The sequence below is a fragment of the Coenobita brevimanus genome, unplaced genomic scaffold, assembly GCF_032717465.1.
Source record: "Coenobita brevimanus isolate Jiangsu-jjx unplaced genomic scaffold, ASM3271746v2 jjx.HiC_scaffold_1956, whole genome shotgun sequence".
NCBI lineage: Eukaryota > Metazoa > Arthropoda > Malacostraca > Decapoda > Coenobitidae > Coenobita > Coenobita brevimanus.
In genome coordinates this window covers 1-27,333 of record NW_027642838.1, presented here as the reverse complement: position 1 = coordinate 27,333, position 27,333 = coordinate 1, and the positions used below count along the sequence as shown (strand labels likewise).

The following is a 27,333-nucleotide window of genomic DNA, read 5'->3' as shown; positions in this document are numbered from 1 at the left end:
ACACGATCTGGGATGCAAACTTGGTCCATAGGTATAAGGCTGGAGAGTTCCCTCTCCAAAGCTATTTACAAAACCTTAACTTGCGGGCAAACTTTGCACTGAAAAAAAGAAAAAGAAAGAAATACAAAAGTAGAGCGAGAGATATAATGTATAGTTTTGGAGTAAGTACAGAGTCTGCCAAAAGTCTATCTGTCTATCACCAGATGCCTTAATCTAGTAAGGGGTGGCCACCCATGAACTGCCTGCATGCCACCCTGTCCTTTACTATATGGCTGCCCTGTCTCCAACTTGGGTGATCCTCTCTCATATGCTTCACCCCATTCCACCATCTCATCCTTGATCTCCACCTCTGCTGCCAAAAGTAGTGGAGGAATGTCTGTTAAGTCGGGGACATAAAACCAAAAAATTATTTAGTGGGAAGAAAAATGAGAACAATTACAAGAAAAGTGTTCTTAGAGGAAGAGTGTGACTAGTAGTGTCACAAGGTTCAGTTTTTGCTATTGTTGTGTTTTTAATGTATGTAAATTATATGCAAGAAGACTTAAGCAGTTGTATGAATATGTTTGCAAGTGATGCAAAAATTATGAAGTGCATCTAGAATGGTGACAGTTGTTAGGAGATGCAAAATGATTTGGATAAGTTATACACAGTTGGAGCCAGACTTGAAAAAAAAAAAAAAAAAAAAAAAAAGTCTTACAAATGGGAGTACCGGTACATGGGAAGAGAGAAGATCAGCAAAGCAAGGGAAGAAAAAGATCTAGAAGGGACCATACAGGATAATCTATCACCAGAGAAGTATATAAATAAGATCACTGGAGAAGCATATAGATTGAAGGCCAATATAAGAGTGGCTTTCAACTATCTTGATGAAGAAATGTTGAGAGAAATAATTATGTCCATGATAAGACCAAAGTTAGAATGTGCAGCAGTGATATGGTCACCACATTTGAAGAAGCATGTAAGAAACCTGGAAAAGGTTCAGAGCATGGGGACTAGGACGCTACCAAGTTTGAGAGAATTGTCTTATGAAGAGAGACTGAAAAGGCTGAAGTTACCATTGCCCAAGGAAGGAAGAGAGAGAAGAAATTTGATTATGCTGTTTAAAGGAGTTAGAAAACTGGAAAAGGTGGAGAGAGAATATCTGTTTGTGGATAATGACTGAAGCATAATGAGACATGAATATCAACTGAAGAAGAGTAGATGCTTAATTGATATGAAAAAAATTTAGTTTCTCAGGTATAAGCACCGTACATACATTTGGAACAATTTGGAAGAGGAGGTGGTGCAAGTAAAGAATATCTGTGTTTAAAAGTAGACTGGGTAAATTAAGATATGGAAACAGGACAACACAAGCTTAGCTCAAATCCTGTATCCTACACCTAGGTAAATATAACTAGATAAATACACACACACACACACACACACAGTTTTTGCTCTGGGCTCTCATATCCCCCCCTCCCCTGAAAATCAATCACATCCACATTGGAGTGTGTGCCCCCAAGATTGAGAACCACTGGTCTAGGATACATGCAGACTATGAGCTAGTAATCTTTTCAAGGCTTGGGATGTCTTTTTCAGTTTACTCTTGTCATCCCCTAACAATTATGTTCAGCCCAGGATAGATTCTTCAAACTGGAGGGGTTAAGTTTAGCTTAAATAAATCCCATGTGTATGAAAGTCCCATCATAAGTTAGATAAAATCATCTGGAATCTTCAAAAATAAGTTTAAAAAGTGGGCCAGATTCATGGGATTATGAGTTAGAAGTAGAAAAATAGCACTCATTTCAAACCAGAGCAATTTCTGTCTGTCTGTAGCAAGATGCCTTAATCTTGTAAGGGGTGGCAACAAACAAATTGCCTCCATGTTGCCCTGTCCTCTGGCATTTGGCTACCCTCCATCCTACTCACACACCCGCTCTCTCGTATATTTTTGCACTTCATTTCTTCCTCTCATCCTCGGTCTCCAGCTGCCCCAGTCCCCATTTCACTGCACTCACGTACATTCTTTTAGTCAATCTCTTATTCCCTGTCCTCTTCATATGGCCAAATCATCTGATACTATTTCTCTTAAAAACTTTAAGTCACATCCACGTCAACACCACAACGCTTCTTCACTTCATTACTTGCTTATGTGTCTCTCCACATAACTTCATGTGCTCCCCCCAAGTACAGACTGATTCACTACCACTGACTCACTCCTGACTTGTGTCCTTCCAATAGGGTCTTAGCTTCACTTACAGAACAGTGTATTAACAAATTATGGTTGACCATTTGAAGGAAAGGTATTAATTCATAATTGACTTAGTAATGATTCAACTGTAACAACTTTAGAGTAAGGGTCATAGGTAAATGAGGACTATAGATTTTTCTTTGTAATCTAACCCCATATTTTTGTCCTTTTGCCATTTATTTCACATAGCTTAGTGGCAGAATGAAACAATGCTATACATCCTTAACATGGCAAGCATAATATTCTAGTGCTAATCTGTTGTTGTAACTAAGCATTCAAAATGGAGAAATGGTAATTTTTGACCAAGTTAAAGTGAAATATTTTGGCTCCCCATAATCACATGGGATACAGTATGAACTCATCCAGAAACTGCAAGATACCTACAAATATATGGCTCACTCCAAAATAGCCTCTGCTATTGTAATTTGACTATGTGATTGCTTAAGACATTTTGTAGTGCCCCAGAGCATCATCAGATGTTAAAATCTACTTGTTTGATGTGTATTTTGAGGTGCTTAACCCCTACAATTTGATGGCATGTATTAAATATGTTTATGCTGTCTTTGGATGATTTTATCCACCATAGGATAACACTTTCAAACTGCCTTCATTAACCCCATCACTACCACAAAATATTCTGAAAAGTTGTCTAAATCATCTATTGATTGCAAGCAAACCATAAAAGATGTCACCATTATGAAAAAGATAACAGCACTACCAAACCCACAAATAATGAACCTACCAATATGGAGGACCAGCTGTATGACAGAGAAGCACAGACTCTTTTGTGATGAACACTGATTACTGAAGAACTGACCTGACAAAAGGCCGTGTCATGACAACAACAGTTTTGACCCAGAAAGTGGGATGAACCAGGTACAGCCCCTGCAGGTTTTTGCGCAGGCGACGGTCAATCATCTGGTAACACCTCTGGCAACAACAATAACAAGAATGATAATAATAATAATAAAAATAATTATAATAATAATAATAATAATAATAATACTGATAATAATAATAGTAATAATAATAATATTTTAATAATAATCATCATTGAAGTCTGTGACGAGATGCTTAAGTGGTCTCAAACAAATCGCCTCCATTTCATCCTGTTCTCTACCATCAAGCTTCCCTCTCTCCAACTCACACCCTCACACATGTAACTCTCCACTTCGTCCCACCATCTCATCCCAGTTTCCCTTTTCTCCTCTCCCTCTCCAACTCACACACACTCACCTAGTCAGTCTCTCATTCTCCTTTTTTTCTTAACATGGCCACACCATTTCCAGATACTTATAATGCTTTCCAGCACATCCAAATCAACATGACAATGCTACTTAAAGTCAACAGTAGTCTCTCTCTCTCTCTTATGCCACATATTTCTCTCAAATATATCACTTCCACTCCTCTCACACTTGACTTGTTTCCTCAGACTATTAAAAGGCATTGATATACTGTATTGTAGAGGTTAATAATTTATCTGTGTCTATCTAGGTATCTGCAACTAAATGCCTTGGTCCCAGAATGGGCTGCTACTGTTTAATCATCCACATGTCACTGTATCCTCCCCCATCAGCCTGCCCTCTCTCCAGTTCACACCACTGTTATTCAAAGAAACTTGGTTTGTTGTACAGAGTCTGTAACTTCTTCACCTATAAACAGTTAGCTATAATTGATAAGTGTCATGTGCACTGTCAGTAGAATATTGCTCACCCTTGTGGAATGGATGTGGAGAGGTTGCACTAAAACAACTAGTCAAAGTTCAGAACAATGCTGTTGGAATTATTAATAACCCTGATATTATAAATAAACTGCCTCTCCTACATGTAAGAAGGAATGTTGCATCCCATGCATTATTTTACAGGAACTTTTATGGCAAATGCTCAGATGAAGTTGCATCCATTGTGCCACCTCTCAATGCCTTCCGTCATGCTACACAGGCATCTGGTAGCGCGCATGACTGGAATGTCACACTGCCATGTTGTAGAACTTCTGCCTATCAGAATTCATCCATTTCCTGAACTGCATGTCTCTGGAACTCGCTTCCCTGGAGTTGTTTCCCCCCAGACTTCAACCTACAGCCGTTCAAGTCCAACTGTTACAGATATTTTATGAATGGAGGACACCAGTAGTCTGGCGTATGGATTGTTTTTTTTGGTTATTTACTTGTTTTTCCTTCCTCTGTTCTTTAGTTAAATCTATCTATCTATCTATCTATAGCCTGACGCCCTAATCCCGCAAAGGGTGGCCGTAGACAAAACGCCTCCAAGTCACTCTGTCACCCACCATTTGACTACCCTCCCCCACCTCACCCCCCCTCCCTCATATACCTCTCAACTCCATCCCTCCACCTCATCCTCGGTCTACACCTCCCTCTCCCTCCCTCCACCTCACCTACATACATCCTCTTAGTCAGTCTTTCATTCTCCATTCTCTCCACATGTCCAAACCACCTCAGTCTATTTCTCCTAATCTTCTCAACCACATCCACATCCACCCCACAACGTTCCTTCACTTCTTCATTCGTCAACCTGTCCCTCCATGTCACTCCACATGCTCCTCTCAAGTAACTCATTTCCACTGCTACCACTCTTGACTTGTTCCCCACTTGCAAGGTCCACGCCTCGCTTCCATACATCAGGGTAGGGATCACAATACTATCATGCAGTGACTTCTTAACTTCCATACTCACCTCCCTATTTCTCATCACTGCTTTCAGTGAACCAACAACCTTCCTTCCCTGCTGTACCCTTTCACGCACTTCATCCCCCAAAGTTCCATCCTTACTCAAGACACTACCCAAGTAATTGAATATATATATATATATATATATATATATATATATACCTCTCCAGTCCTTCCTTCCATCTCATCCTCAGCCTCCTCCATCCCCTTCCACCTCACCTACACTCTGCTAGTCAGTGTCTCTTCTCCATTCCCACCAAATGGCCAGACCTTCTCAAGGTATTTCTCATAATACTTTCCATCACATGATACATTGCATAATAATTACCTTAAGCCATGCAAAGGAAGGCATGTTGCCTCGTGTTGTGGCCCCGTGTAGATAGATTAGTATGTAGTCCTCTGCAATTAACTGGTCTAGTGTTGTCAGCACATACCTGTACAAGTAATATATAAGTTTCATATACCTTTGTACCATTAATGTATTAGGTGGTCCATCTATTGTGCTCTCCAGTCTTGTCTGTTGCAGGAAGGACTGTCTACTAATGTGAGGAACAAAGTCATTTTGGCTGCCTCATGAAATTATTAATTAACTGTACAGTCAGTGAACATAATAGAATAAACAGTAAAAGGCATGAAAAAGGCTATGGGAAGTAGAAAATGATGCAGGGTATGCACTATACTATTTTTACTATAACATGGCTCAGATTTTTGTCCCTTAAGTGACTTATTTCATGTTGCTAGTGGGAGAAAAAGACAATACTACACCTGAACATCCTTTTCATAGTATATCTTTATAGGTGACATCATATTCTAGTGTTAATTTATTGTTACAACTCATCATTAATGATGTTGACATGGTAGTTTTAGGCCAAGTTAGAGTAAAAAGGATATAGTATTGCTGACTGAGCTGTCCCAGCAACACATGAACTTTGGTTGCATAATACATGGATCACCCTTGATAAGTTTCACTTATATATTTTATTAAGACTTTATACAAGTTTCATATACTGTACTTGTATTTCCATTGTGTAAGTTAGCAGTACCAGTCATATAAAAGTAGCTGATACTTTATTTATATTTCCATATAAATCAATGTTCCAGCATTAGGCCTACATTATTATAAAATACAGTAATTTCATTCAAGCTGGAAGAAAACTTACATGAAGAGGTTGTCCATGACATAATCATAGTCTTTGCGTGACCTGTCAGGGAGGAAGCAGGCAGAAAAGACGATGATGGCCTCATTAGCCCCTGGATAGTAACCCCCGTGGCTCAACACTTTCTTGTACGGCTCAATCACCTGCAACATTATCATCATCATCATCATCATCATCATCATCATCATCATCCCAACCTCTTTTCCCATACAAGGGTTGGGTGAGGTAGGGTTTAAGAGAGCAATAAAAAACACTAATAAACTAGAGGGAGAACTATCTAATTTCTGCCTAGTTAACTAGGCTGCACTCTCATTCACTCACCATTCATGCTCCTGGGATTCTGACTCCACCTTGCAGTTACAATCCTTACAGTGAGAGTGATGGCCTTGGGAGAGGGGGGGAGAACCAACACATCATCCATTTTGGGATGAGATACTCTAGAAAATATGAGTATGAAACGTATTGAAGACGAGGAAAATTTATATAATTAATGCTGAACGTAAGAATGCTAAAGATAGCGACATACAGTTAACAAATTAGAAAATTGCCAAATTTCGCAACATTAAAAGCAGTGTTTTGGTGATGAGACTTACGGCAGTGTCTGAGGGGCAGGACTTCCATCGGATGGCATGGATTTCTAATTTTGAGCATCCTGTAAGTTTTTTAAAATTTGCCTCCACTTGCTGTGACAGTTAATGATGCATTCTAGAAGATGTGGCAGCACATACAAGAGAGTTTGCTGTATATGCACAATATATTGTATATATATATAGAGAGAGAGAGAGAGAGAGAGAGAGAGAGAGAGAGAGAGAGAGAGAGAGAGAGAGAGAGGAAGTGAGGAGTGTGTGCTGCAGCACAAGCTATTGATTTGTGATATGGTGTTTAAAGAACAAGTGATGAAAAAGAGGACTTATGTACCTAGGAGGAAAATATGGAAGCTGGAAAATCAAGTAGTAAGGGATGTCTTCTATAGCGAGATGAGGAGAGTGGTGGCTGAACAAGGAGTCGTAGACCGAGGCGTTAATGAACAGTACAGAGCCCTTAAGAACAATCTCTTGAGAGTTACTGATGTAATGTGTGGTTGGACAAGAGGACCACCAAGACAAAGTCGCTTGGTGGTGGGATGAGGGTGTAGAAGCTGCAATTAAGATGAAAAGACTTTTCTGGGAATGGAAGAAGGATGGTAGCAAGGAGGAATACTTGGCTGCCAAGCGTAGGGCTAGAAGAGAGGTATACAGGGTGAAGTCTGAGTCACAGAGACTTTTTCTTGATAACCTAAACCAAGGGTCTATCATTAATTTTAGTATTTGCCCCAAGTAACTGTACTCCTTGACTACTTCAAGAATTTCTTCTGGTATACTGATGATGCTCTTTGGTGTGTGAAGATTACACATTACAGTAGTTTTAGTCCAGTTCATCTTTAGCCCTACTTTGAGACTTTCTCTGTTCGGGTCATTTAACATTTCTTGCAATAAATGTACCATCATGCAATCCCATTTTGCCCATATAAAAAGGAGCCCTGAGGCCCAGGCATAGGCTACCCATTCCTAATATTTATAGGCAATGGTGACCAGCCCCACTTTCCCGTGAGTGGCATTGTGCAAGCAAAGAGCCCCCAACTTCCTCCTCAGATGAAACCCATAGAGGCTCCATCTGGTCACAGTGCCTTAACCCACTAAACCACCAAAAACCATTTGGTTATACAGATATACTGACTGAAAGTATCCAAGCAGATGTTGCTCATAAAGGTGTACAGTACGTACTATGGGTGGATGGGGTTTACTGCTCACACAATACCATTCTGGGACAATAGATTGGTCATTCTCACTTCAAAAATCAGGAATTAAGTAGACCAACCCAGGGTCCCTATGTTCCTGGTGGGGCAATAAAAGATTGGATGATGGATAAATGATGATGTACTGACCTTCATGTCAATCCTCCGTTCAATTCCAGATATGACAACTGATCGCCATGACCGTTCCTCACTGGTTTCCTGCACTGCTGTGTACTCAGGTAGTGGCTCTATCCTTGGCTGAGGACCCAGACCTGAATCAAGATAGAAGGTTCTTGTTATCTATTCTTTTTTTTTCTTCTTCTTTTTTTTTTTTTTTTTTTTGGAGAAGGGATGTCTTCATGTTGTGTCACTGATATAACCAGGCAACTCCACTGCCTGATAATGCTAATGCCCCTGAACTCTCATCCTATCCCCTGAAAAGAGGTTGATGGACTGCAGGGGAAGGACAATGTACACCTGCAGTCCACTGGGTTCATGTTTCAGATGAGCATGATGGCACAACAACAGCTTTTTTTTTTTTTTTTTTTTTTTTTCCCCAAATAAAGCCACTGTAAGTTACAGAAAGATTGAGTGTTAAAGTTCTTTTGTCACCTGTAAAGCTCACTTGCCAATTTCCCTGTTTCGGTAGTAGATGGATGGCTATCATCAACTCGGGAGATACTACCATGAGAGTGGTATGTGATTACAAGCTCTGTAACAAGGCACATAATCATCACTCTCAGGCATGAAACTTTGACAAATTGTTAGAGTCCAGGTTGAGACATTTATATTGTTACAAAGCTTACCGAACATCTCTGATATCTTTTTCAGCAGTTATCAGCAACTGTAGGAAAGTAATTAGCTAGTTTTGGCACTTAATTTAGTTGCCAGTTCATATAAAACATAAGTAATACCATGATCAACCCTGTATAGTATGACGATTCCACGAGAGGAAACATGGCATCATTTTGCTTGTGCATGTACCTTATATATCCTACTGGCTGCATGGAAAAAACTGTGATATTATGGAACTTATCACTGTAGTGCATTTATTTTAGGTGAATAACCAAGGGGACGCATTCCTGCCTAATAACTATAGATTCATGAAATTCATGCAAGGTCACATGCTATAAAACTGCTTCAAAGAAACTTGGATTTTCATACAAAATCCATAATGTCTACCCTAATGAGCAGTTAGCTGTAATTTGCAAGTCATGTGCAGTCTCAGCATAAATAATGCTTTCCCATGTGGAGTGGATGTGGAGATGTTCCACTAAAACAACTGGACAAAATTCAGAGCAAAGCTATAAGAATAATTAATAATCCTGCAATTATAAATTAACTACCTCTCTTACAAGTAAGACAAAGTATTGCCTCCCTTGAATTATTTTACAGATACTTTTATGGCAAATTCTCAGACAAAGTTGCATCCATTGTGCCACCTCTCCATACATTCCCCTGTGCTACATGGGCATCTGGTAGCACCATGACTTGACTGTCACACTGCCATATTGTAGAACTTCTGCATATCAGAATTCCTTTATTCTCCAAACTACTTCTCTCTGGAACTTGATTCCCCAGATTTTTCCCCAAAACTTCAGCCTTCAGCAGTTTAAGTCAAACTGTTGCAGAGTTTTTATGAATGGAGGATACCTGTAATTTGGTGTATGATATTTTGTTTTGTTTTGTTTTTCCTTCCTCTGTTTGTCTTTTGTTTAGAAAAAAAAAAAAAAAAGGACAAGAACCCAGTAAATTGCAGGTTGAAGTTGCCCTTGCATTCAATCATCCTCCTTTCAGGGGATAGGAAGACTGGGAGGGCTTGTATAACTGGGCAGTAGTATCACCCCATTACACTGGTGTCACCTTGTGAAGTCATCCCTATCCAGAACCATGCAACCTTTTGATACAGCCAGACCAATTGTCAGTCAGCAATACTCACACTCCATGATGGATTTCACCATGGGTGTCTGGAGAGGGGGGCAAGGGGGGGCAGTTGCCCCACCTTAGAATTCCAAAGTGTGTCTGGAACTTTTCCGGACGTCACGTATATTTTCGTTCCTTTGAGTTATAGCACATCAGCATATGAATACTTTTCGCCTGCAATTTAAGTACATCTTGATACTATATTTTATAGTGAATTATATGTTCGGTCGGCACATATATGTATAATTTCTTTTATTTTGCCCCCCCTTACAAAAAATCCTGCAGATGCCCCTGGATTTCACAGTTCATCCAGTGTATCTGTGTCAACACGGGTGAGCACATTGGTGAACGCGCCACATGAAAGCATCTGTGTATCATCTTCATCATTGTCACATAGGTTCTTTTCATGTAACCTTTTGTTGTAACCAAACAGCTCTTAGCAATACTTACATTCCATAATGGATTCCTGCCGTACATCTAGTGTGTCTGCATCATCAATGAACTTGTCTTGTGAAAGCACCTGTGCGTGATTGTCATTATTTCATATAACCCTTTGATATATTCAGACCAGGTGATGACATAATTATGGAGGTATGCAAAATGTAGGAGGACTGCTTGATGTAACAGAATGGGTTAAGGTAAGCCTGTGCCCATGGTCAGACACGATGAAATGGCTGTTAATCCTTTGCCCAGAGTTAACACATAAAGAAAAAGAGAAAAAAAACTCACGCTCCATGATGGATTCCTCTAGTTCATCCGGTGTGTCTATGTCATCTGGCGTAAGCATATCAGTGAACTCATCATGTGAGAGCATCTGTGCGTCATCGTCGTCGTCGTCATCATCGTCATTGGTGTGTTGGCTGAGGGAGGAGAGGGAGTGTTGGTCGTCCTCCACCGCCACTGTCAGAAGCTCCTCTGTCACTGTCAAACGTTTCTTCCGGGTCACCTCCAAGCTTGACGGACGCTCTGTAGAAGAGATGCTCAAAAATAAGAAACTGGGAGTGAGATTCTTGAACATAACTGTATTTATGATCAAGGCCCTGTTGTAACTGTGATAAGTATTCCCAGGAAGGACAAAGAAAGGACAGTACAGTGTCTTCCCATGTCTCTTGTTCTTCCCAGAAAAAGAAATCTTGGTTATGAGAGATATTATCGTAGGTTAATATATATATTTTTTGAGGGAAGAACAAGAAAAGGGCAGTACAGAATCTCTCATATCTCTGGTTCTTCCTGTAAAATACATATAAGTTATAACAGGGAATTGATTGCAAATGTGTTTGAGAATCCCACCTTGGGATTGGATTCATAAATACACATAGCCCCGTATTCTCTTTGGTTAAGTAGGCCCCCCTAGATTTTATCTGTGTGTCTGATATAATGTACCATTGTATCTCTGTTTCTAATATACTGTTGATATATACAGTTAACTTTTGTGGTAGATGGGGGGGACAATCATCCTGTCACTCAGTGTAGGGATGCCCTATGGTCTCTACACTGAGTGACAAGCCTAAAGGTTTCCTGTACCCTGGAAACCATTTACTACACTGGGTGGTAACCATATAACTGGGGTTTTTGGCAAGGTTAAGTATACCCCAGATTCCCCTATCAAAAATCACTTAATCATGGCAAATGTTTTGGAGAGCCTCAGAGGACCCAATACCAGCCAAGGACCCCAACCAAATGGACAGGTTTCATGGCCATGTGGAATGTGAGAGGTGTGAATCAGGACAGCAAGAGGGCGGAAGTGGTGAATGTGTTCAAGAGTGCGAGATATGCCATGATGACACTGTGTGAAACAAAGATGAAAGGGTGTGCAGTGGAGGAGTGGGAGGGTGTAAAGTGTGTGAGGTCGGGCATGAATGGGTGAGGAAGATGCAAGGAAGGAGTTGCTTTGTTGATGAATGAGGTGTGGCAGAATGGAATGAGAGATTACAAATGTGTCACCTTGAGATGTATGTATGTCATGTTCAAGTTTGAGAAGGTGAAAGTGGCTGCCACTGTGATTCTAGCATATGCACAGTGTGATGACAGGAGTGAGAGAGAGAAAGACAGGTTTTGGAATGAGCTGGATGGAGCAGTGGGAGAAATGCCTAGGAGCTAGAAAGTGATTGTAATGGGCGATATGAATGGAAGAGTAGGCACTGGTCCTGAGGATGACATAATGGGTTGTAATGGAGTACCAGGAGAAATTGATAACGGGAAGCAACTGAAGGATATATGTCAGGAAAGGAGGTCCTGCATTTGTAACTCGTATTTCAAACACAGAGATGCACATAAATATACATGGTATAGAGGGAATGGGGATCAAGTTGAATGAAGCCTGATTGATTATGTGCTTGTGGAGGTCGATGCTGGGAATGGTTGCTGATACGAAGGCAGTAAGAGGACGATGTGGTCTGTCAGATCATATGATTGTGGTATGCAAGATCAAGCTGAAAGGAGTGAGGTGGACCAGGAGAGAGAGGAGCAGTCAGGGAGAAAGTCTGAAAGTCGAGAATCTGAGGATCAAAGAAATGGATGAATACAGGACCAAAGTAGGGGAGGAGTTAGAATCAGTATATTGGAATGAAATGGATCTGGACAGCCTGTAGAATGCATATAGGGATTGCTTAGTTAGGAATGCTGAAGTGGTGTGTGGTGTGGCAAGAGTACCAACAAAGAAGAAAGGTACAGCATGGTGACGTCAAGAGATTAAGAGAGCGGTGAAGGAAAAGAGAACGAAGTGGCTGGAGTGGTTAAAGGACAGGGGTTCAATTGAAATAAGAACTGAATATATTGAGTGCAAGAAGCAAGTAAAGAGACTAGTGAAGAGGAAAAGGAGATAAATGATAATCAAGGAAGAAAAATGAATGCAAATTCCTCTGAAAATAGGAAGTTGTACTGGAAAGAGGTGCAGAAATGTAGAAGTGACAGTGGAAAGAAATGTGAAAGAGTGAAGGATGTAAGTGGTAGATTTTTAACCCATGGGGATGAAGTAGGGACAAGATGGAGAGAATATTTTGAAAGCTTGGTGAATACGTATAGAGAGAGCAGAGCCACTGTAAACATGATTGGGTTTGAGGATGCGCAGAGGAATGCAGTGATAGGAAACGTGACACTTGCACAGGTGAAGAATGCTGTGAAGTGGCTGAAACATGGGAAAGTAGTTGAGGTGTATGCAGAGATAATTAAGTGTAGTGGAGAGAGCAGAATGAAGTGCTTTTTGGAGATATGTAAGAAGGCATGGATGAGTGAAACTGTGCCAGCAGATTGAAAAAAGGCTGTGATTGTACCCTGGTAGTTGAGCAAAGTAGGTACAAGGATTATTGTGGAATAAGTTTATTAAGTGTGGTAGGGAAGGTATTTGGAAGAATTATTATAGAGAAAGTAAGAAAGATATCAGAAGTCCTAGTGAGTGGTGAACAGGGTGGCTTTAGGAGTGCCAGAGAATGTGTGGATCAAATATTTGCAGTGAGACAAATAGTGGAGAAGGCTTGTGAGAAGGACTTTAAGGTGTTTATGGCATTCAAGGATCTGGAAAAAGCATACAGCAAAGTAGATAGAGAAGGATTGTGGAAGATTTTGCACATGTATGATGTAGTTGGGAAACTGCTAGGTGCCATCAAGAGTTTTTATGATAGCAATGAAGCATGTGTAAGGGTAAATGGGCATCTAAGTGAATGGTTCATGATCGGTGTGGGTGTGTGACAAGGTTGTGTGATGTCCCCATGGTTGTTCAGTATATATATGGATGGGGTGATGAGAGAAGTAAAAACATGAGTAATGGAGAGAGGGATGGCATTGGTATTGAATGATGATGGATGGAATATCTCAAATTTGTTGTATGCTGATGATGGAGTACTACTTGCAAATACTGGACAAGAACTTAGTAGACTAGTGCAGAGTTTTGCAGATGTCTGTGACTGTCGTGCCTTGAAAGTAAATGTAGAAAAGAGTAAAGTGATGGTTATTGAGAAAGAAGGTGACTCCCAGTGTGATGTTACAGTGAATGGAGAAAGACTGCAATTGGTGAGAGAGTTCAAGTACCTGGGTACAGTGATAGAAAAGAGAGGAAAATGTGCAAAAAAAGTGGAAAGTCAAGTGACACAAGGAAGTAAAGAAGCTGGTGCTATTAAGACCTTGATAACAAACAGAGGCTTGAGTGTTGCAGCTGTGCGAGGCTAACATGAAGAAGTGTTCGTGCCAACTTTAACATATGGATGTGAGAGTATGGTGTGGCATGAAAATGAAAAGTCAAGAGTGAGAGCGGTAGAGATGGGACTGCTGAGGATTGTATGTGGAGTACAGAGAGTGGATAGGATACAAAATAATGATTCGTGAACGATGTGGAGTGAGGAAGTCTGTGGACACCAGAGTCAGAGAGAGTGCACTGAGATGGTATGGTCATATGGAGAGAATGGATAACAATAGAGTGGTGCAAAAGGTATATCTGAGCAAATTTGAAGAAGGGAGGAGGCGAGGTAGGCCAAGGAGAAGGTGGAGGGGTATGGTGGATGAGTGTGTGAGGAAGAAAGGTATGGAAGTCAGTGAGGCTAGGTAACTGACAGGAGATCGAGCTGGCTTGATGAATGTTGTGAGAAGAAGCTCATGATCAGGGATTTGGCACCCCTTTTTAACGTGACAGCATCCAGAGTGATTATATTGGATACGTTTATGTGAAACTACAGAGTGTGGTGAATGTTTTTAACGTATCAGATAGATCCAGGATTCTGGAGGCTTGAATGATGAGTGAATGGAAGCATGGACCATTGTACTGGGCAAATTTGGGCTGTCTAGACATTGCTGCTCCTCACCCTGCCCTAGGGTGGGAAAAGAGGTCCGGATGATACTGACTTTCAGTTATCTGCCATCACAATATACGGCTGAAGGCAGTATCTGGCGCTGCTGGCTCAGCTCTGTTAAAGCAATATCATTCATGGGAAAGTTTTTAGGATAGAGGGTCGACAGGGATAGTAACACAGTATCCTGCTCGACGCTGAATGTCGAGCCGATGGAGGGTATTATGCAATATCTGGTGTTTCACTTTATTTGGCATAGGGCTTGGCTGAATTATGTGGGATAACTGAAAGTTTACTGTACACATTTACAGTCACACTCTTCAGCCAGTCATCTGGAACAACACACTGATATATAATTGAGTTTTTCAAATCAGCAACTAAACCCACTCATATATATCTCCTGAGGCCTTCAGCTTTTCAGCAGTAAATCCAGAAACACCCACCACCTTCCCCAACTGCATATTGCCTATCGCTCTGCTCCCAGTATCAGCATCGATCAAAGTTCAAGGGCCAAACTTTGGATCTGCTGACTCTAAACTTTCCCTGTTCCAGTCAGACTCCTCATTCAGCAAACAGTTATAATGCTCTCTCCAGGGATCTTTAATATCTTCACTGTCTACCATTACCATTTTTTCATCATTCTTCATATACTGCTTACCTATGATATCCCTGTTTTCCTTTTTTGTCTGATTTTCTACCTTAAATACCATGTTCTTCCTTTTCAGATGAATAATGTTGGCAGTGATGATGATGATGATGATGATGATGATGATGATGATGATGATGGTCCTTTATGTATTATAAGTTGATGATGATGATGGTGGTGGTGGATCCTTGATGCTTCCTAAGTTTATAGTGATGATGATGACAATGAGAGTGATGATGTTGATGAAGATTCTTTACATATCCTAAGTTGATGATGAGAATAATGATGATCCTTTACCTTTCCTAAGGGTGACCTGGCCGGTTGGGGGTGAGACAACAGCGGTGTAGAGAGAATAATCGTCCTCTGTAGGGGTGACAGGTGGCTGTGAGGTTTCTTCCCTCTCTGCAAGTCGCACTCCCCCACACTCCTCACTGCCAGGCTCCACCAGGTATCGGAGGGTTGTCGGGGAGCTTGGGAAGTCCACTGGGGGTTGACAGGAAGGGAAATTGACAGATAGACTGATGCTTTAGTTTACTGGATGAATAAGTAGATTAGACAGATTGGTAGTTAGAATTATAGACTGTTTTTTACAATTGACTTATATGATCACATGCTTTTATGACTGTAACATTTAGCACATTTTTTTCATTGGTGTTTTTCACTGCTACATTGCCCATTTTTCTCATTATACCTGTATGTTCATTTCCTCACTTACAGTATATGATTGCTAGAACACTAAATTCATTAAAAAATCATTTATTATACAATCCATCCACCCATCCATCATCCAATCCTACATTGCCCCTTGAGGAGTGTAGGAGCCCGGGGCTAGGCAGTTGGTCCTGACATTTAAGATGAGAGTGACCAGCCTCACTCATCCCTGAATAGCACTACATGAGCAATCAACCCCAACCATCCCCTGGATATAAACCTTCAATGCTCAACCCCAATCACCCCTTGGATATAAACCTTCACTGGCTCAATCTGATTGGAGTGCAATAATTACCCACAAAACCACCAGGAGCCAAAATTTGGTTATATGGTTACCACCCAGTGTAGTAAATGATTTCCTGGTGTACAGGAAACCATCTGGCTTGTCACTCAGTGTAGAGTCACCCACAGGCAGAAGGAAGAGGAAAGAATGAAGGAAAGAAAGACAGAAGAAGGAGTGTAAAGTTACCCATAAGCAGCAAGACAAGGAAAGAATGAAGGAATGGAAGACAGAAGAGGATGGAAGGAAAGAAGGATGGAGGAGAGGAAAGGGCAGACACCCAACAGCAGCACTACACTGAGTGAGTGGATGGTGAGCATTCCCACCCACTTTCAATGATGCATCCCATTCATATAATGATGGCATGCTGTTGATAAATAAGTAGACATTTTGTTGACCACAATAACATTCCTCTGTAGGCATAAATTTATAAAACTGCATTTTTCTTTTCTCCATCCAGTTGACACTACATCAAACTCAGTCTGTAACTTGCTTAACATCATACATGTACCATGTCCACTAACATTTACAGAATATATAGAAGAGTATGTATAATGCATGAATATTATAACCTCTTTCATGTTGTCTCTATATCAGAAAGGGTGTACTCAGGGTGTGTGTGAAGCTGAAGGGTGTATTATTATTATTTTTATTATTATTATTATTATTATTATTATTGTTATTATTCTGTGGTAGGTGGGGGCACTCACCATCCACTCATTCAGTGTAATGCTGCTCGCGGGTGCCAGCCCTTTCCTCTCCTCCTTCCTTCTTTCCATCCTTCCTCTTCTGTTTTTCTTTCCTTCTTTCTTTCCTCTTCCTTCGGTCTGCGGGTGACTCTACATTGAGTGACAAGCCAAATGATTTCCTGTACACCAGGAAGCCAAATGCTGCACTTGGTGGTAACTATATAACCAGATTATGGCACCTGTGGTTTAGTTGGTCATTAAGGCACTCCAATCGGATTGAGCCGATGGAAATTTATATCCAAGGGATGGTTGGGGTTTATTGCTCATGTAATGCCACTCAGGGATGAGTGCGACCAGTCACACTCATCATCAATGTCAGGACCAACCTGCCTTGCCCCGGGCTCCTACTCTCCTCGTGGGGCAACACAGGATTAGATGATGGATGGATGGATGGATGGATTATTATTATTATTGTTATTATTACATGATTGGATGATGGATGGATGGATTATTATTATTATTATTATTATCATTATTATCATCATAGAGAAGTTAGAAGGAGAGTGGAAGATAAAAATGGTAGATTGATGGTGGAGAGGGGAGAAAAAGTGAGTAGACGGAGAGAACGCTTTAAGGAACTGTTCAACACAGAGAATGAAAGTAATATGAGTATAAGTGGCTTGGGAGTGGCTGGGAGCAGGAGGTAGGTGAGAAGGGAGGAAGAGATCAGTAGGATGGAAGTAGTGGAAGCAATGAAGTAAGTAAAAATGGGGAGAGCTCTAGGAATTGATGAGGTGTGTGGTGAAATGCTAAAGCATGGAGAAGAGATAGTAGTGAAATGGATATGGAAGATGTGAAGATTGGCTTGGTAGGAAGATAGAATCCTAGAGGATTGTAAGTCATGTATAATTTTTCCCCTGTACAAAGGAAAAGGTGAAAAAGAAGTGTGTATCAATCATAGGGGTATTTGTGTAATAGGAACAGTATATGATAGGATGCTTACTGACAGAGTTAGAGAAATAACAGAGGAATAAGTTGGAGAAGAAGAGGGAGATTCTAGGAAGGGAAGAGGTTGTGTAAATCAGGTACTCATCCTTAGGTCTTTAGTGGAAAAGTTTCTAGAAAAGGGAAAGAAGTTGTATGCAGCCTTCATGGATTTGGAGAAGGTATATGACAGAATGGATAAACATAGCATGTGGAAAATATTAAAAATATACAGTAAAAGTCCTGCAATCTGAATGACAGGGGACTGAGAGTCTTTTGAACACCTTTTTTTTTTTTTTTTTTTTTTTTTGAGAGAGGGACCTCAGAAAACATTAGAAATATGTACATGATCATTAAATAAACACTTAATATAATATGGGTCATTGTTTTACTCGCTGGAAATGCATAAAGGTGTAGCTGAATAGTTGCAGGCAGTTATTCCAAGTCCAAGAGCAAGTCCAAGCCAGATAAATCCTTTGATAAAGCCCAGACAAAGCCCAGAGAAAAAATCCACTTGATTTACTTAGTTTTCACTCAGTTCACTAAACAGTAACTTACTGTAATTCACTTAATTTTCACTTAATACACTTATATTTATTACTGCATTTAAAATTATCTGCCAGCTCAAAAAATTTGGAGTATTGGGATGTTCAGATTATTGGTGGTTGGATTAAAGGACTTTTACTTAACAGAGTAAATGGGAAGCTGCTGAATGCTGTGAAGAATATGTATGAGGGTGCTAAGGCTGCAGTGCGTGTGGATGGTGAACTGAGTGAATTTTTCTATCTGAATGTTGGATTCAAACAGGGATGTGTCATGACTCCATCATTGTTCAATCTGTATATGCATAGGATTATAAAAGAGATGCAAGGTAGAGCAGTGAATACTGGTGCAGCCCTAATGAGAGAGAGCAGCATTTGGAAACTTCCTGTTCTGTTGTTTGCAGATAATACCAGTACTGTATTGTTAAGAAAAGACAAAGGGGAACTGCAAGGCTTGGTGAAAGAGTTTGGGAAAGCATATAAGAAATGGAATCTAAAGGTGAACATAGGGAAAAGTAAAGTTATGGTCTTGGAGAGAAATGAAGTCACTGAATGGTCTGTGAGGTTGGATGATGTGGAAATGGAAAATGTGAGTTTGTTTAAGTACAGTACTTGGGTAGTGTGATGAGTAACGGTGGAAGTTTGGAGGATGAAGTACTTCAAACGGTACAACAGGGAAGAAAGGTTGCTGGTGCTTTGAAAACGGTGATAAAAAATAGAGAAGTGAGCATGGAAGTAAAAAAGCCGCTCCATGAGAGTATTGTGAAACCTGCTGTAACATATGGAAGCAAAGCTTGTGCCTTGTTGGAAGGACACAAGTCAAGTGTGACAGCAGTGGAAATGAGTTATTTGAGAGGAGCATGTGGAGTTACATGGAGAGACAGACAAATGAGGAAGTGAAGAAGCATTGTGGTGTGGATGTGTATGTGACAGAAAGGATTAGGAGAAATACACTGGCCATGTGGAAACAATGAAGAGTGAGAGACTAATGAGGAGAGTTGTATGTGAGTGAGGTGGAGGAGGGGAGAGGGAGGAGGAGGCCAAGAATGAGATGGAGGGATGGAATGGAGAGGTATGTGAGAGGGGTGTGTGAGCTGAGGGGAGGGCAGTGAAATGGCAAGGGACAGGGTGATGTGGAAGTGATTTGTTTGTGGCTACCCTTTACGGGATCAAGGCGACTGGGAGTTGATAGATAGGTATATAGATTATTATTAGTAGTAGTAGTAGTAGTAGTATTAGTATTAGGATTAGTATCAGTATTGTTATTACTATTATTACAGTACAGTAAATGTCCTCTAATACGAATCACATGGAACTGTGGGTCTTTTGATTTTTTTTTTTAGGACTATTAAGAGGGGCCTTTGAAAACATTTCAAATATGTACATGATCTTTAAATAAACACATAAATGATATGAATTATTGTTTTACTCACTGGAAATGCATAGAAGTGTAGATGAATAGATGAAGGCATGTATATCCAAGTCCATGGGCAAGTCCAAACCAGATAAATCCTTAGATATAGCCCAGAAGAATTGGAAAAACACCAGAAAAAATAGAAAATTTTTGCCTTGGCAAATTCTGAATATTGGGATTTTCGGATTATTGGTGGTCGGATTGGAGGACTTTTACTGTATTATTAATATTACTATTCTATCTATCCATCTATCTATCTATTGCCAGATGGCTCAATCTCATAAAGGGTGACCATAAACAAATGGCCTCCATGTCGCCCAGTCCCCCGCCATTTCACTGCCCTCCTCCTAGCTCAAAACCTCCTCTCTCATATACCTCTCCACTTCATCTCTCCATCTCATCCTCAGCTGCCCCCTCCCTCTCTCCCTCTCCCCCTCTCCCCTTCACTCACATACACTCTCCTCATTAGTCTCTCACTCTCCATCCTCTCCACATGGCCAAACCACCCCAGTGTATTTCTCCTAACGCTCTCTATCACATTCACATCCACACCACAGTGCTCTTTTACTTTCTTATTTGTCAGACTGTCTCTTCATGTAACCTCACATGCTCCTCTCAAATAACTCATTTCCATTGCCATCACTCATGACTTGTGTCCTTCCAACAAGGTCCAAGCTTCACTTCCATATGTTAGAGTTGGCATCACAATACAGTACTATCATGCACGCACTTTTTTTAAAATATCATGCTCAGTTCCCTATTTCTTATCGCTGCTTTCAAAGAACCAGCAACCTCTCTTCCTTGCTGCACCTTTTCAAGCACTTCATCCTCCAGACTCGCACCCTTACTCATCACACTACCCAAGTAATCGTGCTTAAATGCACTCACATTTTCCATTTCCTTGTCATCCTACCTCACTGTACATTCATTGACTTCATTCCTCTTGAAGACCATAAATTTATTCTTTCCTACATTATTATTATGGAGAATGTGAGTACATTCAAGTACTTGGGTAGTGTGATGAGTAAGAATGGAACTTTGGGGGATGAAGTATGTGAAAGGGTACAGCAGGGAAGGAAGGTTGTTGGTTCACTGAAAGCAGTGATGAGAAATAGGAAGGTGAGTGTGTAAGTTAAGAAGTCACTGCATGATAGTATTGTGATCCCTACCCTGACGTATGGAAGTGAGGTGTGGACCTTGCAAGAGGGAAACAAGTCAAGAGTGAGAGCAGTGGAAATGAGTTACTTGAGAGGAGCATGTGGAGTGACATGGAGGGACAGGTTGACGAATGAAAAAATGAAGGAACATTGTGGGGTGGATGTGGATGTGGTTGAGAAGATTAGGAGAAATACACTGAGGTGGTTTGGACATGTGGAGAGAATGGAGAGTGAAAGACTGACTAAGAGAGTGTATGTAGGTGAGGTGGAGGGAAGGAGAGGGAGGGGTAGACTGAGGATGAGGTGGAGGGATGGAGTTGAGAGGTACCGGTATATGAGGGAGGGGGGGGTGAGTTGGGGGGAGGGTAGTCAAATGGTGGGTGACAGAGCGACTTGGAGGCGTTTTGTCTGCGGCCACCCTTTGCGGAATTAGGGCGTCGGGCTATAGATAGATAGATAGATAGATGATATGGGAGGAAATATTGTACTGAACAGCAGAATTATTATGACTCCTATGCCCACAAACGTCAGCTGTGTTTACAACCACAGCCCTTGCATCTACTTCTTCCCCATCTGACCACTGTCACTCCATCCCTCACTCACCACTCAGCTGTTTTGTAGAAAATAAAATAAATATGTAGGAATTGCAGGCACAGTAGTTTTGTCTGGCAAAACAAACATTTATTCCTGTCAACTAGCTTTCTCTTCTTTGCCAGAGCAAATGCAATGATGAGTGAGTGCCCTGGGACACCACTTATCCCCCAGCCTCAAAGAGACCCATGATGATGGCTCAACAGGACCTGGTACTCAATAAGGTTAGTTACACCTGTTTGGTTAGTGTGTTACATCTACTCAACCTCTGATCACTCTTTCAGTCATACTCATAGGTGATACGGTGATGGAAAGTAGTCAGCTAAGGCATTAAAGGAGGTCTAGGGATCAGTCTAAGGTTCTATCTATTTATCTATAGCCCGACGCCCAAATCCCGCAAAGGGTGGCCGCAGACAAAACGCCTCCAAGTCGCTCTGTCACCCACCATTTGACTACCCTCCCCCCAACTCACTCTCCCCTCCTTCATATACCTCTCAACTCCATCCCTCCACCTCATCCTTGGTCTACCCCTCCCTCTCCCTCCCTTCACCTCACCTACATACACCCTCTTAGTCAGTCTTTCATTCTCCATTCTCTCCACATGTCTAAGGTTGCTGTTGTTATTATTATAGAGGGGGAAGGGTGTGGGTTCCACTTGGCCTCAAACATAGCCTTATTAAACCCATGTTTTAATTGTCCCAGTATCCCATAAATCATTATCCGATCCACTTTCCATAATTTAACTCCATCGGATAATGGTGGTGTGCTGTACTGGCATTATTCTTAGGCATCAGAGTATTGAATCACCCTGTAGAAACTTGAAGCCTGCTTTTAAATGCAGAACTTGGGGAGGCAGGAGGGAGTGTTGTACCTTACCTGTCACTGGCTCATAGATCACTGTCTCTGTCTGTCTGTACCTCATAAATGTTCATTTAAAAAAAAGATCAGTATTACTGTCAGGAACTGTGCATTACGTGTCTCTGGCCAACAGATTTCTTTGTTAGGCACGGTGTACTGCGGGTGTGTGATGCTGAGGACAGGAATGAGAATTGCAGATGGATGCTGCAGATGATAAGATGTAAAGTTTTGCAAATGGCTGTACACAACCTGTCTGGGAATACATTACCTGTCTCTAACTGTACCTTACCTGTCTCTGGCTCATAGATCTCTGTGTCAGGTAGGGTGTACTCTGGATGTGTGAGGTTGAGAGGTGTGCCCCTGTGTGCGATGGGGGCCTCCGCTCCACTGAGGGCAAACATCTCCTCCTCCTCCTCCATCGCAGCGCCCACCAGGCGCCCATTCTGCTTGAACACAGCATTAATGTCTGCAGTTCACTGAGATGGTTAACCATGTTGAAAATATGGAGAATGACAGACTGACCAGGAGAGGGAATGTCAGTGAGGCAGAGGGTAGGGGGAGTGGGAGACCATGCATGAGATGAAGGAATGGGATGGAAAGGTATATGAGAGAGGGGATATGAGCTGGAGAAAGAGAGAGCAGCCTCTTGGCAGAGGACAGGGTGACATGGAGATGATTCATTTGTGATTATGTTTTCCATGATTAAGGTGTCTTGCTATAGGCAGATTGATGGTGAATTGTTTAGCAATGAAGATAGTATTAGCATTAGAATAGTTTAAAAGAAAAAAAACCTGTCTGACACTATACTGCTTTACTGTACACAACAAGTTCAAGTGTTGTATAAGAAACTTTAATTTCTTACTCCTTATTTTAATTTTTTACTCTTTATTTTGAATATTTACCAGGAGTAGACTGTAGCACCAGTTGAACAGGGCGGCACTTCTGAGGTGGAGGGCAAGCTTGTGCCAGGGAGAGCTGAAGCCCTCATTTCACCAGCCCTCAGGAATTGATCCTTACCATCCCCCTTTGCTGAACATTTTCAGTGCTTTCATTTACACAGAGAGTAGGCCAGCACATTCTCTTAATACCTGTACCTTCAACTGTCTACACCACACTATATGCATGTAAAATATCACACCTCCTGTTTCCATTCCCTTTACCAATGGCCGCTACATTAACATCAGCAAACGAGGTGATATCTCGGATTGCCACCACCGGCAAGGTAGGGCTGGCAGCACAGGGTCCTCCTGGTTGCCATGAAGCGACTGTACCAGCAGCAACTGTTGCAAATTCTGTTCTTGCTTGTCAGCGGAGAAGAGCAGGTGCAGCCTTATTCTTCGCCAGTGTCCGTGCTTTCGGTACCAATTAGAATTCAGTTCATTTTTTCCTACAGTCCATATCCTCTCTAGCCTTGTTCCTCACAGAACCCCAAATTTCTCCCTCTACTGAATTTCCCCATTTTGTTTTCCTGGTTACCATCTCCTCACAAACTTCTGTAACAAGGGCGGCACCTGTTGTTATACCAAATCTGAATATGCAGTTGACACTGTTTTAAACTTCACCTCAACTAATTTTGATTACTCACTGTGTAAACTATATTATCTAAATATTACCAAATGTGTCTGTGTAGTCTATCACTCCCCCAATGCTTCTTTAGAACCCAGTGTATTTGACTCCATATCCACACAGTTGAGTAACTTTAACTTTGTCCTTAGCACCAAGATTACCATTTTGGGTGATTTTAACGTACTTAATGTTGAATGGTTATTGCATTCTGCCAGGATTGACGATGCTGGTCTAGAGTGCGAGCCGTTTGCAGAATCATTTAATCTCACACAGTTGGTAAAGCAACTAACCAGAATTCCAGATAATCCTGGCCATAATGCCCATCTCTTGGATCTGTTCCAGACAAATAATCCAGATCAATACAGGATAGAAGTACTGTCACCACTTGGATCCTCTGACCACAGTCTCATCAAAGCCTCATTAGTCAGCCCCCCCAGACCTCCCTATTCTGAACCTGTCAAGGTGACCCAATGGCACATTGATTATCTTGCTGACATTCCATGGCAGGCTATCTTCTCTAGTGATGTCAATTCTGTCCAGTCCCACATTAATGACTTAATACTGCCTGGTATAGATTTATTCATACCAGGTCAACAGTTAAGTAAAAGATCAAACTCTCCAAAATGGTTTGATAACAACTGTGCCAGAGCAATGGCCCAAAAGTCATTAGCATTTTTTTTTTTTTTTTTTTTTTTACGTGTCCGACTCTGAGCAGAGGTTCAGGGCCTATTTCTTGGGGGCAGTGGTCTATCCCAAGGCCCAGTAGTCCTCCTACACCTCCACATGTCACCACTTTGGCACTAACACCCACTGTCCATATTGAATACATGCTAGGGCTGTCTCATACAGGACTGGTGTACTGGTATTAGCGGGGGTACTTTTATGACATGTCGGCGGGTCATCTGGTAGATCAGGAAAGTCTGCTTTTTAGGAAATTCAAATCCTTAAACTGTTCCCTGCCCCAGCCGGGATTCAATCCTGGGTCCATCAGGACTGCAAGCCGCCTCTCTACCGATTCAGCCACCGCATATAACTCTTACGTGTACGAAAAGTGTTAAGGATATGTATGATAAAAATGGTTTAATATATGGGACAGTACAAGTTTGACTCATTCCTGTGAAGATACAATTAGGTAAGAACACACACACACACACACACACACACACACACACACACACACACACACACACATACACACACACACACACACAATGTATACATTATCATTACCTCAGTGCAGTCTGTATCACTAAAGTCTTACCTGCATGGGGAACCTGAGAGGGTCTCGAACAGACTGCTGGTAGGAGTAAATAGGAGGTGGGATGGATGTGTGATCTGAGAGGGGAGACTGGTTGGCAAGGGTACCACTGCTGCTGCTGCCACCTTCAGACAAGTCCATGCTCTCTTCACTGCCTGGCTCTCCTGCACCCTCACCCTCCCACCTGAAGAAACGTGAAGCTGTAAGAGTTACTCCCCTCTTTGGAGTGTAGGGATTCAAGACCATGTTATCATAGTCCAAAACATTTAGAGATAGGAGAGAGTAAATGGTAATAGTCAATCCCATGTTGCCCCCTTTAGAATGTATGGGTCTGAGTCTTGGCTACCTTTTTGTATTGTATGATACTGATTACAAAAACATTGACATGCTTGCATTCATCGGCTTCGGTCGCCTAATGACAACTCTAGACACTACTTGATCTCATGCAGCCACTTTGTTGTATGCTTTTTCCAGATCCATGAAAGCCATAAACACCTTATGGTCCTTCTCACAAGTTTTCTCTGTTATCTGTCTCACTGCAAATATTTGATCCACACATCCTCTGCCACTCCTAAAGCCACCCTGTTTATCACTTACTAGGACTTCTGATTTCTCTCTTACTTTCTCTGTAATAATTCTTCCATACACCTTCCCTACCACACTCAGTGAACTTATGCCATGATAATTCATGCACTCACTTCACTCACTGTTATTTTTTTACAGGGGTACAATCACAGCCATTTTCCACTCTGCAGGCACAGTTTCACTCATCCATGCCTTCTTATATATCTCCAACAAGCATTTAATTCCTCTCTCACCACTACACTTAATCATCTCTGCATACACGTCATCAATCCCAGCTGCTTTCCCATTTTTCAGCCGCTTCACAGCACTCTTCACCTGTGCGAGTGTCACGTCTCCTGGCACTGCATTCTTTCTCTGCACACCCCTAAAACCAATCATGTTCACAGCCACTCTGCTCCCTCTATTCCCATTTATCAGGCTTTCAAAATATTCTTTCCATCTCGTCCTTGCTTCATCCCCATGGGTTAATAATCTACCACCTACATCCTTCACACCATCACATTGTCTTTCTTTTTTTCACTTCTACATTCCTGCATCGTTCCAGAAGGAGAGTTAATGAGACAAAAAGCCTTTGACTCCACCTTGTTGAGAAGAGTGTATGAGGAGCCTCCCCACACAAGAGAGTTATACTCTACACAGGGGCGAATAAAACATTGTGTGTGTGTGTGTGTGTGTGTAATACTCACACGTGTGGCCGCTACTCACGTGTCGTTCATCTTCACCTAGAAAGAAAAAAAAGAACAGGTTAGAGATAACTCTCTAAGTACAAACTCATTATGGGATCTGGCTATAGATAGATGGATAGACAATTTTTTGTTGTTTCCTTTTTGTCATTTTTTTGCTTACCTTTTGGGGTTCTCTTTTTATCAACTTTATTTTGCCATTTCCATTTTTCTTGTCTGTCTATTTTGTTTAATTTTCTCTATAAAGGCTCCAACATGCTTGCATGAGTCAGACTTAGTCACTGAATTACGGCTGTCTGTGCTATACTTGTACACAGAACAGGCGAAACTTTGAATGTGACATCCGTAGACTGTCAGGCAGCAAGATTTTCTCATAGCGAATTTATAGCCGATCGAAAGTTAGGTTAGGTCACTTTGGGCAGGGTTTGGTCTGATTAGGTAATTTTTGGTTGGGTTGGCTTCAGTTCGACTAGATATAGACGGATTAGGTTAGATTGCTTTAGAATACGTCCGTTTGGATAGGTTTTGGGTTGGGTTTTATTTGGTTGGGTTAGGCTGGGTTAGGTTCGATTGGATTAGGTCATTTTAGGCTTGACTGGGTTGGGCTAGGTCAGGTATGGTATGGTTAAGTGAGACTGGGTAGGATTAGGTAGCGTTAGATGCGGTTAGGATGCGTCAGAATTGGTTAGGTTAGGTATGTGGAGGTTTCGTGAGATTGTGAGGTTAAATACAATTAGACTGGGTTAGATGAGGTTAAGTTAGATTAGGTTGGGTTAATTTTAACTTTATCAACTTTATTTTGTCATTTCCATTTTTCTTGTC

The 27,333-nt window shown here is 41.4% G+C and overlaps 1 protein-coding gene across 2 annotated transcripts; it reads right to left on the bottom strand.

Moving 5' to 3' along the window:
• Positions 1-61: 61 nt before the first annotated feature.
• On the bottom strand, positions 62-26,555 carry LOC145389711 (uncharacterized). 2 transcript variants are annotated; one of them, XM_080264912.1, is made up of 10 exons: positions 26,515-26,555; positions 25,247-25,427; positions 22,709-22,862; positions 15,491-15,676; positions 10,499-10,735; positions 7,997-8,118; positions 6,076-6,215; positions 5,244-5,349; positions 3,048-3,160; positions 62-98 (listed from the first exon to the last, which is right to left on the bottom strand). In XM_080264912.1, the coding sequence occupies exons 2-10, from the start codon at positions 25,382-25,384 to the stop codon at positions 62-64; spliced, it is 1,233 nt and encodes a 410-aa protein (XP_080121038.1). In that variant the 5' UTR covers positions 25,385-25,427; positions 26,515-26,555. The 2 variants fall into 2 exon arrangements, with proteins under 2 accessions (XP_080121038.1, XP_080121037.1); XM_080264911.1 differs by having other exon boundaries at positions 26,534-26,549.
• Between the last annotated feature and the right edge of the window lie 778 nt (positions 26,556-27,333).

What these genes read in the sequence shown, in the direction of transcription:
- LOC145389711 (XM_080264911.1), bottom strand. An exon ending in GTCATGGACAACCTCTTCAT is followed by an intron (nt 5,350 to 6,075) that starts GTAAGTTTTCTT and finishes TTACTTGTACAG; the next exon opens with GTATGTGCTGACAACACTAG. An exon ending in CTTCCTTTGCATGGCTTAAG is followed by an intron (nt 3,161 to 5,243) that starts GTAATTATTATG and finishes TGTTGTTGCCAG; the next exon opens with AGGTGTTACCAGATGATTGA.